This window comes from Scylla paramamosain, chromosome 6 (genome assembly GCF_035594125.1).
Source record: "Scylla paramamosain isolate STU-SP2022 chromosome 6, ASM3559412v1, whole genome shotgun sequence".
Classification (NCBI taxonomy): domain Eukaryota; kingdom Metazoa; phylum Arthropoda; class Malacostraca; order Decapoda; family Portunidae; genus Scylla; species Scylla paramamosain.
The window spans coordinates 6,880,001-6,900,000 of NC_087156.1; the positions used below are offsets into that span (position 1 = coordinate 6,880,001).

General features: G+C 40.5%; 1 protein-coding gene across 5 annotated transcripts in view; it reads right to left on the reverse strand.

Annotated features, from left to right (window-relative positions):
• The window catches only part of LOC135101270 (kin of IRRE-like protein 2), a 350,738-nt gene that overhangs the window by 6,753 nt on the left and 323,985 nt on the right, over positions 1-20,000 (reverse strand). For all 5 annotated transcript variants that reach the window (XM_064004974.1, XM_064004970.1, XM_064004972.1 and 2 more), the window contains exons 11-12: positions 14,955-15,067; positions 5,251-5,434 (exon numbers count right to left, since the gene is read on the reverse strand). In XM_064004974.1, coding sequence (XP_063861044.1) covers positions 5,251-5,434; positions 14,955-15,067 — 297 coding nt within the window. The remainder of the gene's footprint in view (positions 1-5,250; positions 5,435-14,954; positions 15,068-20,000) is intronic.

A 20,000-nucleotide genomic window follows, 5' to 3' on the forward strand; every position in this document is an offset into this window, starting at 1 on the left:
ATTGTTCCTTTGTATAGTGTCGCTGTTTGTAACATCTTTTATGGAGTTACAAGATGGAAGCCATTCTGGATATGATGTCCGTAAAACTTTATATATTGTTGTGCAGATATTAAATATGTGTTTTTGTTTAATTCTTAGCCATTTGAGTTCTTTAAGGAGAGGAGACACATGATCATATTTCCTGGTTCCTCCCACAGCTACTTTAGCCGCAAAGTTCTGCAGTTTTTGTATCTTACTCAGTACTGTGTCGTTTGTTGATCCCCATATTTGAATACAGTAGTTTATTGTACTTAAGACGAGTGACTGAGTGTGCTGAGTGAGTGTTCTTGTAGATTTATCAAAATTACCACCTATTCGATTTATATGCATCAAAGTTCCTATTACCTTTTTGTGTAACTCATTTATATGTACGTTGAATATGATATATCTGTCAAAGTGAACTCCTAAATTCTTTACTTGGCAACTTGGAATGATGTTATTACCGTCAAAGTGTATTATAGTGTTGGGACGAATATGAGTTAAGAATTGACAATTACCTAAGATAATACATTGGGATTTTGCTTGGATCTAACAGAAGACCATTTTGAGAAAATAATGCTTACATTTTGTGAGAGTTATTTCTGCGTCTTCAGTAAGTTGAGAAAGACTATTGACAGTACCTGTGTGTAGTAACTGGGTGTCATCTGCTTACTGTACAAGCAAACAGTCAACATGCTCTGATAAATCATTTACATAAACACTAAACAATATTAGACCAAGAATTGATCCTTGTGGGATCCCATACTCGACTACTTGCTTTTTAGACATTGCATTATTTAATCGTACAGACATACTTCTGTGACTTAAATGATTCTTAAACCAAAAATCGTCAATGTTAAGCTTAGCACATTTCTTGAAAAGAATTTTGTGACTGACGCTATCAAAGGCTTTAGAGAGGTCACACAGGGTTAACAAAGATATGTTTTTATGGTCCATATTATATATTTTGTGATTACGGTGAGGGCCGTCTCTGTGGATAATCTTGGCCTGAATCCATGCTGAGTGTCTGAAATGAATCTCTTACATTCTAGTTGGGATGAAAGTTGGTTTACGACAATATTTTCAAGTATTTTTTAAACTATGGGTAACTATGGGTCTGTAACTATTTACAGCATTAGGGTCACTATTTTAAAGAGAGGGACTGTCACTGCGTGTTTCCATGGTGTGAGAAATACTCCTGTGACAAGGGAAGTGTTAACGATGCAAGTAAGGTAACAAGCAATGACATATAGGGCATCTTGCAGGAATATGCAGCGATATACCATCTGATCCAACAAAGCGTGTTTTATTGAGGTGTTTAGTAATCAGGATAACTATTAAGGTCCACAGGCTCGGGTCTGAAGGGAAGGGTCGAATGAATATCATGGTTATGATGAAGAATGGTTAGCTCAGTATGCTCCAAATAATTCCTGTGAATGATTGAAGGCCGTCTTACCAACAAAGGAGAAAAAAAAAAAAAAATGAACTCCTCTGCTTCGTCATTTATGTTCTCATAGTTATAAATGTTTTTTTTTTTTTCTTCTGTGTAGGAACCATTCCCTCGATTAATTTCCATGTAGAAGAAATTTTACCCCTACAATTAATAACCTCGTTGTGATAGTATTCAGTTTCTCTCTTACTTATCATCGGTTTTAAAAAAAGTCTGCATTTTTATATTGCTGCTGTAGAAAAATGTTTTGTTTCTCATTTTTAAGTCTACTTTGTGCTTTATTACGATCTTTAATTTCCTTACGCAAGTCATTATTCACCCACGGCGTCGGTGGTCTTTTTATAATTTTCGTTTTTATTGGAGCAAACATATCCAGACATTCAATAAAAACATCACTAAAAATATTAAGCTGTTTATCGAAATCATCTGTTAAAAATATGTTATTCATGTGATGGACATTTTCAAAGTGGAGTGAACAGAAACTATCTTTATTGTAGTTCTTCATCTGTCGAGAAGTTTTAGTGATAGCCTGGCGCTTTGGTTTACTGACTTTAACAGTTACAGATATGAAGTCATGGTCTGCAATTACGAGATGGACAGAGATGGATGTGAGATATTATGCAATGAGATGTGTTAGATATAAGATCAAGTAGCATAGAAGACGTGACAGTGATTCTAGTAAGTGTGTCATTTAACTGAATTAGACTATTATTCTTTATGATCTTATCCATTTTGTTTTCCTTGGATAATAGGTCTTCGTTGAAGTCACCAAGAATGAAAACTTTTCTGTTATATAAAATTATCTGCTTAAAAACATCTTGAATATAGTTAAATGATATAAAGGCTTTTCTACACTGTATCTTTATCCAGGTATCTTCCACTCCTCCTTGTTTTGGAATATCGAGATCTACTGAAATAAGGTTTTTAAACATCTTTTGCATATTTGCATACTCCTGCTCCTTGACCATTGTCGCGTCTGAAAACTTTATAATTAAGAAAATGTATAAAAGCACTTGGAGTATGACAGGTTAGAGAGAGAGAGAGAGAGAGAGAGAGGAGAGAGAGAGAAGAGAGAGAGAGAGAAGGAGAGAGAAGAGAGAGAGGAGAGAGAGAGAGAGAGAGAGAGAGAGAGAGAGAGAGGAGAGAGAGAGAGAGAGAGAGAGAGAATTAATAAAGAAAGTGTGGCGAAAATGTAATGTGAGGTTCAAACTAAGAATGTTATGGATTTTGGAGGTGAAGGAGGAGGAAGAGGAGGGAATAAAAGAAAGGTGAAGGTGGTGAAAGAGGAGGAGGAGGGGGAAGAGGAGGAATGGAAGGAATGGATGAATGGAAGAAATGGAAGACTTAACTTATGACCTTTACACAAAGAGAGAGAGAGAGAGAGAGAGAGAGAGAGAGAGAGAGAGACAGAGAGAGGAGAGAGAGAGAGAGAGAGAGAGAGAGAGATGATGAGAGAGGAGAGAGAGAGAGGGAGAGTTGACAGACAGGTAGGCACTAATTTCGAAGAGTCTCGCGGTACCTGGGGAGTGGAGGACAAGTCACCGTCACCACCTGGCCGGAAGCTAATTTACACCGTCGCCATGGAAACCCAGAGCGAGGAAATCAAACAGTGGCGGTGGTTCATTAAGGCAAACCAAACAATGCTTAGTCACATAAAACAACGCATTAACACAACAACAACCAACATTTCGCGGAACAAAAGAAAACAAGAGGAAAAATATTACCAGTTTTAAGCCATATAAAAAAAAAAGAGAAGAAAAAGAAAAAAAGGAAAGGTGGATGTAAATCAGCAAACTGTATTTAGCCCCCGGTGGTCTCGGGGAAAAATACACAAGCATGTCCGTGGTTCCAGGCTCCTCACAAAGTCTGTGTCTTAAAGAAGCACGTTTAACGCTTAAAGCTGCACCGCCATGCCCGCTTCATCGAATATTTGTGTGAGGCTTTGCGCCAAGAAAAGCCTACAGAATGACGCGACCTCAGAAATTCACGAAATCCCTCGGCAGCGCTTCTACAAATGTTCCCCTCACCTGTCCTGACGGGGGAAGGTGCCGCACTGGTGGACGTTGATGAAAGGCTAAATAAAGGGACATATGCGAGGCGTGAGGCAGCGTGCATAAGGCAGTGCATGTGTGGTGCAGATAAAAGACTCGCCGAGAACCTTGAGATTATCTCTCTGTTGTCCTGTGCTGGTGGTGCTGAGGAAGCCTTTGCTATCGCTATTTGTACGCTGTGTTTTTAAATGTTACGTAAACGACTTGGTTTGGTTACCTATCATGTTTATGCATATAGTTATTTGTTAGCTACTTTATTGATAACAGACATATTGATTTATATTACCTTTGTAAACAGTTCCTGGAAATAATGCATATAACTTGAATCTGAAGAGGAACATGTTTTATCTGTTATTCAAACAATAAAAAAGAACATTCGATAAATCATGGTATGGGAAAGACTTTCCTAAAAGACAAAAAAATAGTGATATGGGAAAAAAAAAAAAAAAAACGAAACCTGCCAGAGGATAAAACCACCATACTAGAAAAGACAGTGGCGATATATGAAGGAAGAGCCTCGTGGTGGCTTATAGCAAGGTACACGAGGGCAGGCGGGTCTGTTGAAGTGTGGATCATTAATGCAGAATAATGCCTCTAAAAAAGTCCTACTAAAAATGGGAAGGTTAATGGAACAGCGCGTGTTGGCAAAACGGCCCGCCTGAGTCACTAACGTCCACCAGCGAGTGCAGCTGTGCATAGTAAGCGACCTAACCAACCTCCCTGCTCTGACTGAAGGCCATTTAAAAGTGTGGAGGAATAATGAAAGGCTCCTGGTGGACACAATGCTACACTATGTGATACTAATGTACTACGGAATGCCATAATGGTCTTACATTAAGCAGAGCACAATGCAAGCAAGTCTACTCGAGGACCCGCTAGGTCCTGCTGGTATAAAATGTCCTCGCAGGATCGTCACGGCTCTGATGTATTCATTTAATACTGTAAAGATGATCACGTCGTCTGCTGATTCCTGCTCCTCTACTCATCATCTCACATGCACGCGCGCACAAAATCATTATCCATCAATTCCGTTAGTAGCGAGTCCCAGCAGCCTTCAGGGTTTATTGACGCTGAATCCTAATGACAGAACGATCAGACAGGAACGCTTTATTGCTGAGATTCACGCAATTACCGATGGAAGCACGTCCTGAACGTGTGACTATACATACATACACAAACAGATATATATATATATATATATTATATATATATATATATATATATATATATATATATATATATATATATATATATATAAATATATATATATATATATATATATATATATATATATATATATATATATATATATATATATATATATATATATATATATATATATATATATATATAATATATATATATATATATATATATATATATATATATATATATATATATATATATATATATATATATATATATATATATATATATATATATATATATATATATATATATATATATATATATATATATATATATATATATATATATATAGGCACACACACACACACACACACACACACACACAGATAGATAGATAGATAGATATAACAAATGATCAGACGAGAGAGAGAGAGAGAGAGAGAGAGGAGAGAGAGAGAGAGATGAGAGGAGAGGAGAGAGGAGAGAGAGAGAGAGAAGTAGGAGCATTCATATATGGACACACAGATAGCTTGATAGTATACAAAATAGCTTATTAAGAATAAAAATCTTGACAATACAGACCTGTTCTCTTCTCAGCAACTTTAAGGGTGAAGGTTTCCAGCTCCGCTTTGTCACTTCTACCTTTGGCGTTGGCGGCGTAGGTCACCATGAGGAAGGCCAGGCCGGGTCTCAGAGCCGTCAACAAGAATAGTGGCTCGCGGGAGGACATGTTCCGGTGCAGCGCCCCCGTGCTGGAGTCATACACCTGGAGGGAGAGTAACGTGAAAGTGTGTGCGTGTGCGTGCGTGCGTGTGCGTGTGTGTGTGTGTGTGTGTGTGTGTGTGTGTGTGTGTGTGTGTGTGTGTGTGTGTGTGTGTGTGTGTGTGTGTGTGTGGACTTGAATACCATTCCAACACAAAAGCTCCGTCCGGACTCACTCCGGCAAGGAAGCAAAATTACCTCCCACAACACAAGTCTCACGTGAGTGTGGAAGAACTTTTCATTCTGACATACATTTCATACCTGAATAACTAAGAGTATAGTGTACGTTCTAAAAGGAATTGAAAAAAAAAAATGTCTTTCAGTTTGTAAACTTTATGCACCCTCGGAATTGTGATTCGTTATAAAAAAAAAAAAAAAAGCTGAGTGCGTTTTCTAGTTCTTAGCGAAAATATCATATATGACTTAAAACCTGCCACCATTATTAAGGATTCAAGCAGAGACCAACAATACGCTTGGCATGTGCTGCCCTTCACACGTTGTCTTAACATGATGTCTTGTAGTTTCAAAAAGGAAAATGACTCGACTTATTTAGGGTACAAAATTAAACATTATCATTTCTGATATATGCAATACTTTCTTCACGTCCTGTATTTATTTTGAGATTTAAGCACATGTTTTCAAAAAGAATAATTTTTACCTCAGTTGGCTCAGGTTACGTGCTTCATGATCTTTGAAGTTATTAGTCTGGAGGGCACCAGAATCTTTACAGTTCCCAATATTACTTACTGGAAAGAAGAGCTGCAGGGTGTCACCAATAATTCATGAAACATTGATCATTGTTGTGTCAAAACGTCTAATACATTTACCAAACCAAATGAATAGATGACAGTTCTTTTATTGTTGTAATAAGAAATTTACTTACACTGAAAACGTACATAACGAACAACCAACAACACAATTGTTCACTATCAAGACTAACTGTCTAGACATTCGTTTCTCTACAGGAAAGCTTTGACGGATTCAACATTAATAATAATAATAAAAAAAAAAAAAACTACAAAAACGTTTTCCCGAGTGACTTCATTTTTAAAAGTTGTGACGCGTCTTTCAAGAGACTGGTGTAGCACATGCTAAATTCTTATTGAACCACACACATACTTCGGCCGACCTTAATCAACTTAGAAAGAAGATTTTAACCTCATCAGGACGAAGGTAACAAGGTCATCGAACATGAATAGTAAAGCAGAAAATAACAACAAATAACATTTGAAACTTATTAAACTAACACTGGAAAGAAAAGGACAAAAGAACGATTATATATAACTATCAATATGAAGGTCACAGTAAATCCTGAAGTCCCCTGTTCGTAGACCTGTTCTGCTGAGCACATCACCAGGGAAAGGGCAGTATCGGTGCAGCCTGACAAAGAGCGGCCTAAAAAATATAATAATGATGTAAGAAAAATCGGCATAAGAGCGAATTTCATGAAAAAAAAACATCATTGTCACAAGTATTCCACGAGAAAATGCAATGTAATTAAAATAATTACATGTTATCGATTTATATGATAACCTTGTCTTATGTTATTTTTTCCAGTACTGTTTTTTCTACTATTTTTTTTCCGCCTACATTCCTAAAAAAAACTGACAGAGTCCAAACAGAGGATGAATTAACAGAATGTGGCTTTAACAGGGGACAGTGTAACAGAGGGCGGACTAACAAAATGCAAACTAACAGAGGCAGGTCAAAAAGAGGCAGAGCAGCGTGGCGAGGCACAATCCTGCCGGCCGGTTTGATAAGGTCGGTTCTCCCCCGTGTGGCTGTGCGGGTCTGTGTCCAGCGGGCCCATTATAGTGAGCTCCCGCGGCCAGGTGTTAGGCGGAACATTTTATAGTTTTATGGCCTCGAAAAAATTAATTGTCAGAGTTTTTTTTTTTTTTTTTTTGCAGGATAAATGGAAGGAAAGGTGGTGGTGTTGGTGGTGTTGTGTGTGTGGTGGTGTGTGGTGATGATGATGATGATGAAGTGTGTGTGTGTGTGTGTGTGTGTGTGTGTGTGTGTGTGTTTCTCTCTCTCTCTCTCTCTCTCTCTCTCTCTCTCTCTCTCTCTCTCTCTCTCTGCTGGAGAAATGACATCTGTTTACAGAAGCATTCACTCACTACCCGCTACCAATATGTTATGTGTTTTCCCTCAGTCTCTCTCTAATAATATATTAACCACATTCATACAAAACTCGGTAAGGGATAGACTGTCAGTATACCAGAAAACTTAACGTTGAAGGTAGACGGTAATCATAGTGAAAAAAAAATGTAGCAGGCTGATGAATTATAGACTATGATTATACGTTTTCATGATCTATAATAAAGTTGATGGTACTTCAGTCTTCCAGAAAGGCAAGCACAGATAAGGTGAACACGTAATATGCTAGTGACTACACCACTCATCTACACTTGAATGTCAAATCTGTCCGGGATTCGAGCTCCGTACCTACGTTTCTATACACTAATCTTGTTGGTACTTCACCCGCCCAGAAACGCAAATACAGGTAAGGTGAAGACGTAACATGATAGGGAAGGATTTTACACCACTCCTCTGCTCTTGAATGTCACATCTAGCTAGTATTCGAACTTCGTACATACATTTCTATACATTTACACCACTTCACCAGTGCCTTCACCCCGGTTTGTGCTACTAAGCTGCGTGATGTATCATGTCTCATTAAGTGTGTCAGTGTGTATGTCTTTTTCATCCTTTTGTGACGGAGAAAGCGTGGGAACAGAGCAAGGTGAGGTGGCTGGGGGATTAAGTAGCTAACGGAGAGGAAGGAAAGTGGGGCGCGGTCGGTAGAATGAAAAAGGAGGGAAGGAAAGGAGTTAGAAAAGAAGAATGGGAGGTAAAAAAAAAATATTAAAGATGAAGGACGGAAAGAAGATTAGGAGAGAGGTAAAGAACGGCGGACAGAAGACCTAGATATGAAGATGAGCAAAAGAAACGAAAGAGAGAAAAAAAAAAGATGGGGAGAAATCATCTGACTTAAGACGGAGGAATAAAAATAGAAAAGGAAATTACGAAGGAGAGATCAAATAGTGGAAAAAAAAAAAATGGAAAATATGATTGAAATGTAAAAAGAAAATAATAAGGAGGGAAGTGGGTGAAAAGAAGGCAGGAAAAAGACGGAGTGACAAAGAGAAGATGGGACTACAAGGAAAGTATTAAGAGATGAAAGGAGAACTAGCAAAGGAGAAGGAAGAAGTGTGAATACTACTACTACTACTAATAATAATAATAGTAATAATAATAATAATAAATAATAATAATAATAATGAGAAGAAAAAACAAAAACAAGAAGAACAAGAAGAACAAGAACTAGAACAGGAACAAAAAGAAAAAAAGAAGAAAAAGAAGAAAAAGATGAAGAAAAAGAAGAAAAAAGAAGAAGAAGAGGAAGAAGAAGAAGAAGAAGAAGAAGAAGAAGAAGAAGAAGAAGAAGAAGAAGAAGAAGAAGAAGAAGAAGAAGAAGAAATAAGATCAGAAGGAGGAGGAGGAGGAGGAGGAGGAGGAGGAGGAGGAGGAGGAGGAGAAGGAGAAGGAGAAAGAGAAGGAGAAGGAGAAGGAGGAGGAGACTGGGGACAATGACGATGAGAATGGCATTGAAAGAAAGAAAATGTAAAAAAAAAAAAACGTAATTAAAAGGGAGAACAAATAACGAGAAGAAAACATAATTAGCGGAGGAGGAGGAGAAGAAGACTGACGGGGGGAGGTGGAAGTAAAACTCCATCTGTTTACCTCGATTGTGACAAATTTTTGATGAAACACGAGGTTCTCAGTCCATTAATGTAGAATTTTTTTCGGCCTTTCCCTTCCGTACTCAAATCTTCATTGTGCAAGATGAGAAGCGCGTGATTTTTTTAAACAAATCCATTTCACGACACTTTCTACATTTTACACTGCAATTGTTTAGTTTGTCCTTATTTATTATGCCTTAACTATCTTACATCTCTTAATGCGAATTAAGGAGAGTAGCTTATCAAAAACCATCACATGTACCAACACGTTTACTGCTGTTTTCTCATCCTTTACATTCCTTTGCTTTACTAACATCGAGTGACACAAAACGTCCTTTCGTCCTTCAATGCATTTTTTTTTCGTTATGTTACTTAAGACTCTCTTGTTCTTAATCCATGGCTTATATTTGTACTCCTTTATACCTTCCTCCATCTCCTTAGCCTCTTTTTTTTTTATTACCTATATATTTGCTCTACTCCAGCCTTTCTTCTCTTCCCGGCGGTGGAGGAGTGGCAAGAGGCTGGTGGAGGGAACCTTCTTCACCTCGGTATTGTTCTTGGAGGGAGAAGAGGCGAGAGGAGCGAGAAGAGGAGGACAAATCAATGCTCATGAAGGGGGAAGGAGGAGCGGCTGGGTACCTACGGACAACCTTTCTCTTCCGGCACTCTGTTGTGTGTGTGTGTGTGTGTGTGTGTGTGTGTGTGTGTGTGTGTGTGTGTGTGTGTGTGTGTGTGTGTGTGTGTGTGTGTGTGTTTATCCTAACGAGTGAGTTTAGGTGTTTCTATATTATGGGATTGCTACTGATTGGGATAACTGTTTGACAATTGGTGACTGATTGATTGGTATGTTGGCGTCACAAGAATGTTCTCATATGGCGCAGTGGTAATAACAGTGATAAAAATAATAATTAAAACAGACGTGATTTTGAGAGGGAATCATACCTGGTATTCGTACATCTCATATGCATGAGTGTACTGTGCTATACTGAAAAAAAAAAAATGTATACCAACGAACAAAATCTGGAGAAAACGACACAAGAATCTTTTGAAAGCCAGAAAATAAAGTAAAGACATCTTTGTTGCCACCACTTTCCTCTTTTTCTGTTATTTCTTCGCGAGGAGAATACGAAACTCGCCTCCCTCCTCCCAGGCTCCCCCTTCTCCTACTCTTCGCCCCTCGCCTCGCCTTGTCTTGTGTTCTGTCGCCGCCTCACGCAACACTGTTTTGCTCCCTCCTCTAACAGCCTCAGCCTCTCCTATTCCTTCTCCGCCCTTCCTACTTTCCTTTTTTTTCCTTTACCATTCTATCTTTTTAAGCAAGTTTTTCCTCTCGCTTTCCTTCTGAGAGAGAGAGAGAGAGAGAGAGAGAGAGAGAGAGAGAGAGAGAGAGAGAGAGAGAGAGAGAGAGAGAGAGAGAGAGAGAGAGAGAGAGAGAGAGAGAGAGAGAGAGAGAAATACTGGGTCGCAGGGAGAAGAAAAGGGAAAGGAAAGGAATCACAGCTCTCACCTTCTTTCCTTTGACATGCAAACATCTCAGAATCAGTCTTTTTTCAAGTGGCAAAAGGTTACTCGATCTTACATTCCCTCCACAGTTCCCACCCTGCCTGCTCCAGCCCCACCTCCCCTACCCTGCCGCAGAACAGAGTGCTCTGCCTCCCTGCCACCTCTGCCAGTGTCGCCCCTACAACGCCTTCATGTCACTTTAGAAGCATAGATCACATTTCAGTTCGAGAGTGTGGATTTTTTTTTCTTTTTAAATTTTTTTTTACCCTCCCTTTTTTTTTTGCAAGGCATCTTTACCTCCTCCGATGTGAAACTATTATTTATTTATTTATTCAACTTATTTTTTTTTTTTGAGAGGTCATCAATACTTCCCTCTTTTTACATTGCAGCTCAAAAGTATGCAGATATTTTTTTTCTCTTTGTAAGACATCTTTACTTCTTTCAGTGTGGAATTATCATTATTTATTTACTCATTCTTTTATTGGAACCGTCTTTTGTGCTTCTCTCCTTTACCTGTTGGCAGCTTTCATTATTGTTTATTTTATTTATTTACTGTTTTAAGCTTCGTGTATCACTTGCACAAGCACTTTTTTTTTTTTATTATTCGAGAGAATCTTAATTATACTTTAGCTGTTTCATTTTTTAAGGTCACTATTGTGCTTTTATTGCAAATATTTCCTGGGTACAAAGTTTTCTTTTTTTTTACTAGGTGGTTTCTTTCAGTATGTTTTAAATGCACGTTATATTAATATTTATTTTTGACTTCATTTTACTCTCGCTATTTTCTTCCTTCGACGTGGCTATTTTCTCTTATAAATAACAGTTTGGCACAATCTTAGTTCCTTCCTGTTTCCTCCCTCACCCCCAACACTCCCTCTCTCTGAACAAAATAAATACTTATTTCTGTTAACATTTCTTGAATTCTGAACTCAGGTATCCTTAGTTTTTCTTCATTGCTCTTTGTATTCAAAATCAAATGTATTTTCTTTCTCCTTGACATTTCCTGTATTCTGAGCAATCTTTTCCGACATAATTTTCCCGACAGGTTTTTCTTTATCATGCGTTCTTTTCTTTACTAGCTAATTCTTATTTGTTTTATAAAATGCATGGAAATATATATTCGTTTTCTCCTGTTTCTTTTTTCAACACTAGATTTTTTTCCTTCTTACTTTTAATTTCTTCTATAAAGTTTTCTTCTTCTGATGTTTACTTCATTGTTTTTTGTTCCTGCGAATATACGAAAATTTTTTATTTTCGTCTTGACTGTGAAGATTCTCCCTTTCTTCTCTTACTTATATATATATATATATATATATATATATATATATATATATATATATATATATATATATATATATATATATATATATATATATATACTATAACTTACCCTCTTTTCTCATTTGTTCCTGTGAATGTGCAAAAAAAAAAAAAAAACACAAAATGTGCAAAAAAAAAAAAAAAAAAGAGAAAATACAGTCTCTTTCACCTCTCTTCTTTTTAATTAAATTTTATCTACCTCATGGTAGTTTCATCTTAGGTTTGTATTTACCTTGCATTTTTTTTTTCATTTTCTCGAAAATTCTAAAGACAAAATTAAATAATATTTTTTCATACTTTTCTAAAATTTATCTTCTTTTGGCTTCTTTTCTTTTCGTGTTCCCGCTACGAGTATTCCAGTGTGCAAGTATTTCCCGATAAGGTTTCTGTTCTTGTAGATCGGGGAAATCTTTGCACTGGTGATTACACTCCCGGCAGGCAATTTCTTCCGGGATAAATGGCTTCCCTGTTACACTCTTCCTATTCCATCGCGACGGATGTATTCAGGAATATGTTTAAGGTACTGTGTTTTATTTGCTCTCTCTCTCTCTCTCTCTCTCTCTCTCTCTCTCTCTCTCTCTCTCTCTCTCTCTCTCTCTCTCTCTCTCTCTCTCTCTCTCTCTCTGTGTGTGTGTGTTTGTGTCATCATTTATCTTCTTAGTCTCCGCCTCACTTAATGTCCTTACAAATAATTCTCCACTTCATCTTGCAAAGGCTGCAACATTACTAGTTCCCCTCTAATGTACCATGACCCCCTTTGTCTCACGCTGTTCTCCTCCTCTTTCGTCCCGCTCCTCCTCCTTCCGTCCTTCCCTTATACTAATTAATCGTTCCTCTCCGAAATGTCCTCTCTCTGAACACTGCCACATTTCACTAATACACTCACACTCAACCCTCCTTTGTTATTCCCTAAGATTGGACCGCATTATACTGCACGGAACCCGATGGAATGATAGCGTATTTGGTATCTGATTCACCTCCTCCGGTCTCTCCCTCCCTGGCGCGCCTCATTACCGTCATCTTTCGGTCGGCCTGAGTCAGTCGTCGACGAAGCAATAAATGGGGAATATCTGCTTCCCGGGAGGGGGTGACTCCTGCAAGACTAATCGTGCCTCGAGACGCCATTAATGGACACACACTGATTGCTTTCTAATTGTTTTTGGATGAACTCGGCGTGTTGAGTTGTGCATGTGTGTGTGTGTGGTGTGTGTGTGTGTGTGTGTGTGTGTGTGTGTGTGTGTGTGTGTGTGTGTGTGTGTGTGTGTGTGTGTGTGTGTGTGTGCGCGTGTGTAGTACGGTAAATACAAAGTGCGTAAATATAATTTTTTTTATGTCTAGTGATAGACTGACAGCATCATTACTCAATGCTGTCTTGTATGCATCTCTCTCTCTCTCTCTCTCTCTCTCTCTCTCTCTCTCTCTCTCTCTCTCTCTCTCTCTCTCTCTCTCTCTCTCTCTCTCTCTCTCTCTCTCGTATCTCCCCTGCAGGCGAGGCCGTTATGGAGTGGATGAGTGAGGGAACAAAGTGGATTAATTCTAAGTTTATGCTCGCGTGGAGGCTGCAGCGGGATTCTTGGCCTCGGGGGGAAGAGGAGAGGAGGGTAGAGTTGGAGGAGCTCGGGGGAGGAAGGGGTTGCAGGGAAGAGGTGGTGTGTCGACAGACGGTGAAGTTGTGTGTTAGTGTGTGTCGGAATTTTGGGGAAGGTAGTTGGTAAGGGAGAGAGGGACGGAAGGGAGGAAGGGAGGATGAGGGAGGGGTAGGAAGGAAAGTGGGAAAATATGGGAGAGGAGGATGTGTTGAAAAAAGAAATATCAGAGGCTCAGGTATCAAGGTTTACTACTACGAGTTTACTTCCGTGTTGGTTTGTTCTGTTATGTTACCAGACTTTCATTTCTTTCTTTTTATTTCCGTGATCACCGCACTTTCCTGCTCTCTCGTTCTCTCTTCCTCCTTCAGTCTTTTCTTTTCCTTTCCTTCTTCCTTGTCCTTCCTTCATTCTCTCTCTCTCTCTCTCTCTCTTTTTCTCTCTCTCTCTCTCTCTCTCTCTCTCTCTCTCTCTCTCTCTCTCTCTCTCTCTCTCTCTCTCTCTCTCTCTCTCCTGGCCTACCCACCCACCTTCCCTGCTCCAGTCTGGCTATTCTTGGCCTACAAAATACTGACCCTTCTCCTCCCAGGCAAAACTTTCCCCAGCCTGCATCTCGCCTGCCTCCCTCATCTGCTCCTCTGCATCACACCACCGACCTCATTCTTTCCATCCCAGCTTCCGCCCCGCCATACACTTCTCCACACCCCCTCTGGCTGCCTGCTCCATTTTTTTCTTCTATTTTTTTTTTTTTTTTTTCGGGTTGGGGGGTTGCTGGGTGTTGGACGAGGAAGTTTTTTTTTCCTTCATTCTCTTTTTTCCTTTAATCTCGTTCCCAGCCGTCCTTTACCAAATTTTTCTCTCTTTGTCACGAGCACCCCTTCCGGTCTCTGTTTTATTATTATTTTTTTTTCTTTGCAGACCCTCATTTTGTTTTATTTTCTTTTATCATGTCGTATTTTATATTTTTGTACGTGTACTCGTTCCATTTTTAAGTATATAATTCTTGCAAGTTTTGCAACATTATTCCGGTGTGGCCAACACACACGCACGCATACGCACACGCACACACACACACACACATACACACACACACACACACACACACACACACACACGCATGCACACACAGTTTGTGGTCTGTGTGTGTGTGTGTGTGTGTGTGTGTGTGTGTGTGTGTGTGTGTGTGTGTGTGTGTGTGTGTGCGTGCTATGGAGGGGCTGTCACGTGTAGGCCTGACGGCTTCTTTAAGCTTTTCTTATTTTCTTATGTTCTTATACCCTCTCTCTCTCTCTCTCTCTCTCTCTCTCTCTCTCTCTCTCTCTCTCTCTCTCTCTCTCTCTCTCTCTCTCTCTCTCTCTCTCTCTCTCACCTCCATATAGAAGGTCTGGGGCAAGCCGCCGTCGAAACCAGCCACACACTCCACCTCTATGGTCTCTGTGGTCTGGTTGGCGATGGAGCAGTTCTTGGGCGGGTCTGGATGGCCTGCGGAAGGGAAAAGAAGCAAAATATAAATCATCCATCAACACACGTAACGAATAGGGTTATCTGTTTCCTCTTGTTCTCTCAGAAGGTGCGCATCGGAGCCTGGGATGGGGAAGGAATGAGGCTGCAGTTGAGGATAAGACGAAAAGCTCGCCGCTGTTTTTGACACTCGCTGAAAAGACTCGTTGTTGCTGCGTTATCATAAGAGGCAGGGGCATTTGAAGCGGGCGGGGAAGATAATGGTGGTTTGCTGCTTTGTCCAGAATAAAAGGATAACAATACGGAAGGAAAAATAATGTAATTTCTGCCTTTGCACAATTAGATGAGTGATGGTACCTGACTTGCTCCTCTCAACAAATACGTCGAGATAATGGCCCTATGTTGTGCAGCTGGGGATATAACAGTGATTTCTCCACAAGAAACAAAGAAAGACAAAGAATAACAAAATGCATGCTACTTTCTAATAGTGAACCCTTTGTAATTATAGAAGAAGAATAAAAAAAGAATAAAAAAATGCATGCTACTTTCTAATAGTGAACCCTTTGTAATTATAGAATCTGAGTTGTGTATTAATAATTACAGAAGCAATTATCTGTATACCCATGATGGACAGAAAATGCAACAGATTTTCTACTGTGAAGACAACAAAGAATTCTAGTACATGACTTCCTCCTCTATAAATACTAAAACAATAATCTATATAACAGTAACAGACTTAATACACTCAGACGTATCTTATATTCACGCCAGGGTGCTCTGAGTAAATATGTTCCCTCTTTATTTTGTCTGTGTCATCATTAGTTAGGGAAGGATGTGAAGATGTCGAGGAAAAGAGAGGAATATTTAAAGTTGAACGAAGTAAAGTAAGTAAGTGGAGCATACACATCCTTCTTCATACACTTCATTTATTTAATTTTAGTCCAGTTTCAGGTTTAATAAAATCGTTTACAAGTTAATTGAGTCAACCAATGTTGTTTTTCTCGTCTGTCTTGTCTGGTTTAGTCTCTTTTCAGTTGCTTTAATTTTGGCGCCTTATATTACAACTCTCTCTCTCTCTCTCTCTCTCTCTCTCTCTCTCTCTCTCTCTCTCTCTCTCTCTCTCTCTGTCTCTCTGTGTGTGTGTGTGTGTGTGTGTGTAACTAGTCAGTTTAATTGTTTATTTTTTTACCATAACGCAATAAATCGAAAATAAAAGAGAAAACGCAATGGTCATTTGACACTCATAAACTATTATATGTGACACGTTAATACGTCAAGGGAGGGTTCTGTGCTGCTGTGGCTGTCTATCAGAGAGAGAGAGAGAGAGAGAGAGAGAGAGAGAGAGAGAGGAGAGAGAGAGAGAGAGAGAGAGAGAGAGAGAGAGAGAGAGAGAATCCACATAACACTAGTAAAAAATAGTATATAAATATATCTCAAAACAGCTAAGAGGATATGAGAAAGAAAGAGCGAAGCAAAAAAGAGAGGATTATGTCTGGCTAAAGCAGGATGTGTGTGGGAAGACGGGATAAAACAGGCAGACAAGGAGCAAAGCAAGAAAGAGAAGCAAGCAAACACGGGGCGGTTTCCACGTGATAATGTCGAGAGAGCCAATGTTGGGCTGTGAGCTCTTGGCGTTTCTCTGTTCGATGCACTGTCTCCACTCCTCCTTCCGTTTCACCATCCACCCTGCCCCTCCTTTCCACCACTCTACCCTGCTCCTCCCTTCTCCCCGCCTCGCTCTAGCCTTCCTGTGCTTTTCTGTCTTTCCACCTCTTCCTCTCCGAGTCTTTCCTTCCTATCTCTTCCTTTCGTATCTTTCCCCCTCATCCTTCCAATACTAACTTTGTATTACCTTCCTTACTCTTGCTTTCCTGCCTTTCCACCTCTTTCTCCCTGCGTCATTCCTCCCTATCTCCTCCCTTCCAAACTTTCCTCTCATTCTTCCAATATTCTATCTCTTTATTAGTATCTTGCCTCTGTCTTGTTCCTCTCTACCTCTTGCGTCCCTGCTTCATTCCCCTCCTCTTGGTATCCTGCCTTATTCTCCACTATCACCCACCTCCTTGACCTCTCCCTTGTACCACCATTTCCTTCCTACCTCTCGCCTCCTTACCTTATTCCCTTATTCCACTTCCTGACACTTGCCTCCCTATTTAATTCCTTCCTGCCTCCTGCCCCTCGTGTTACTCCTTCCTACCTCTTGTCTACCTGCCTTCTCTCTCGTTCCACCACGTCCCCTCTGTGTTCTGTCCCTCCTCGCCCCGCCTTATCCCGGCGCGAGCCTCGTCCTGTCAGGTCCAGGTGTGGCGGTGGGGAGAGCTAATAATTAACAGTGTGCACTCGCGGGGGGGCCATGACTGCAACACTACGGCTGGCGCGGCGGCGGGATGCCATCAGTGAACGAGGGATCGCGTGCGTTATGGCTGGGTAAGTAAATGTAGAGGAAACATCACTAAGGAACAAGACTGAGGGAAGGTGACTGATGCAGACTCAGACGGTTGTTACTCGCATGCACGCGCGCGCGCGCACACACACACACACACACACACACACACACACACACACACACACACACACACACACACACACACACACACACACACAGAGACACACACACACACACATGCACGCTGGTTTTACGCCACAGCAGTCCGCGGGAAGGCGGCACAGCTGCCGTCACATTTGGTGATGCGTGATATAATAAAGAATGGTGGAGATGTCACACACACACACAAAACACACACACACACACACACACACACACACACACACACACACACACACACACACACATGCTTGAAATATACTGAACTTTTGGCTCAGTAAAGGTCAGTCAGTCATCTCAGTCTGTGAGCTCCTTCCATTCGTCCTCTCCACCATCCCAAGCATCGCCACGGCTTGCACTGTGTCCCTCGGTGTTGCCCCTTTGTTTCTCTTCCTGAGGGCGTGGCTATGTTTCTGACGCACCAAAATGAGCAGCAATGGACTTAGCACACAAAATTTGTCACGGTCACTACATGGCACATATGTAACATATTAAAACACTTGCAAATACAACCGGACAAGCACCACGTTGACCGAGTACTGTATATTTCATACCTGACCGCAATACTGAATAACACTTCGAGCTTTTCATGTCTTCACTAGTGAACACAGATAGCGATTCCAGGAATCATTTATAGGTACTTTTATAGGTATATATATATATATATATATATATATATATATATATATATATATATATATATATATATATATATATATATATATATATATATATATATATATATATATATATATATATATATATATATATATATATATATCCGAAAGGAGTGACATGTAAGGCAAAGGTAACCACTTTCTTGCTTCATTCCTTCCGTCCTCCCTTTCTTTCTTCCCTTCCTAACTCTCCCTTGTGTTGTGCTCTAACCTAGAGGGAAAAAGTGCTATTGCAAATTCCTCCCTCCGGCTGCCTCTAGTGTCCAATAATTCCCTCGATCCGGGCAGCCATACTTTACAAGGGTGAGGGAAGAGGGTGACAGGTGGCCCGGGGAGCTGCATAAGTCTTACTCACGCCTTCACCTGCGCCCTACTCCCGGCGGCCTCTACACGCCCCGCTAGTCTACAGGGTGCCCGGGGGTGCCACGTGCCGCCGGGTTGCACAGGCTTAACATTTTTCATACACTCCAGACAGTCCTGTTACGTGCAACATGTTAATGACTAGTCTCTTAATAGCATCTCGATGGTCCGGGAATAATGTCTTAAGATAACTGGTTGCGTAATGTCATTATGGTTTACTTTGTTCCCTTTCCACTTATGGGACGCTTTTTTTTTTTCCATTGTCCAAGTGGAGGCACGTGGACGCTTCAGGCGGGCATGTAAGTTCCTCGTCAGTCCCCCGAGGCTCGAACGCCACCACACTCCTGTTAAGACGACTCCTCCCTCAGGGCTCCCCACGCCTCCCTTGGGCACTTCCCTCGAGATTCGTCCTCTCCTAAACTTCACCATGTAATCCGCACTTCTCCACTCGCGCCTTTGTTGCCTCGTTTCATTAATCCCTCTCGTTCTCATGTCCCTCCTCCTCTTCTTCCTCTTCCTCATCCACCTCTTTCACTATCACCTCTTTGGCATCTTCATCCTTGTCTTCCTCTTACTCGCCTTCCTCTGTAGTTCACGTCCTTATTTTGTTCACTGTCATTCACTCAAACCAGCAACACTTCCTTCCTTCTCTTTAAGCTCTCCGTCTATCCCGCTACATCCATTCCGATTTCCCTCTCCTTTTATTTCCCTTGTTCTACCCCCCCCCTTTTTTTTTTTTTACCACTCGGCGTCCTTTAAAGCTTTTTTCCGCTTTCTTCGTCTTCCCCCTCGTCTTCCTGCTATTTTTTTTTCTTTTTTTTTTCTTTTTTTCACTCTCTCTCTCTCTTTCTCTTGGTTCTTTCCTTTATCCTTCCTCTTTCTGGCGTCCTTCTTCCAGCGCGCCGCCAGCACCACTCGGATTTAATCTTCGGCTTCACTTATAGCCTTAATTCCTTCTTGCTTGCTTCTCAAACTTCTGCGTCACACAACTGCCATGCCTTGCCTTGCCTTGCCTTGCCTTCCCTTCTCTTGCCCTTTCCTTATTTCCTTCGTCTCTCTCTCTATACCAGTCTTTTCCTTGGTATACGTGTTATTCTTTGATTTTTTTCTCTCTGATTCTTATACTTCTCCCGTCTCGATTATCATTCTTGTTCTTTTTTCATCTTATCTTTTCTACACTCTCCTATTGTTTCTCTTTTCTTCTCACCTCGCCATTATTTCTTCTTCTTCTTCTTCTTCTTCTTCCATCTCTGACTTCCTTTACTCAGTTCTTTCCTCCTTTCCTTATCTTTCTTGTCGCTCTTCCATCCCCTCCTTCCGTTACCTCTCATTCCTCTTGCTGTTCTTCTTCCGCTGAGCCAGACCTCCTCTT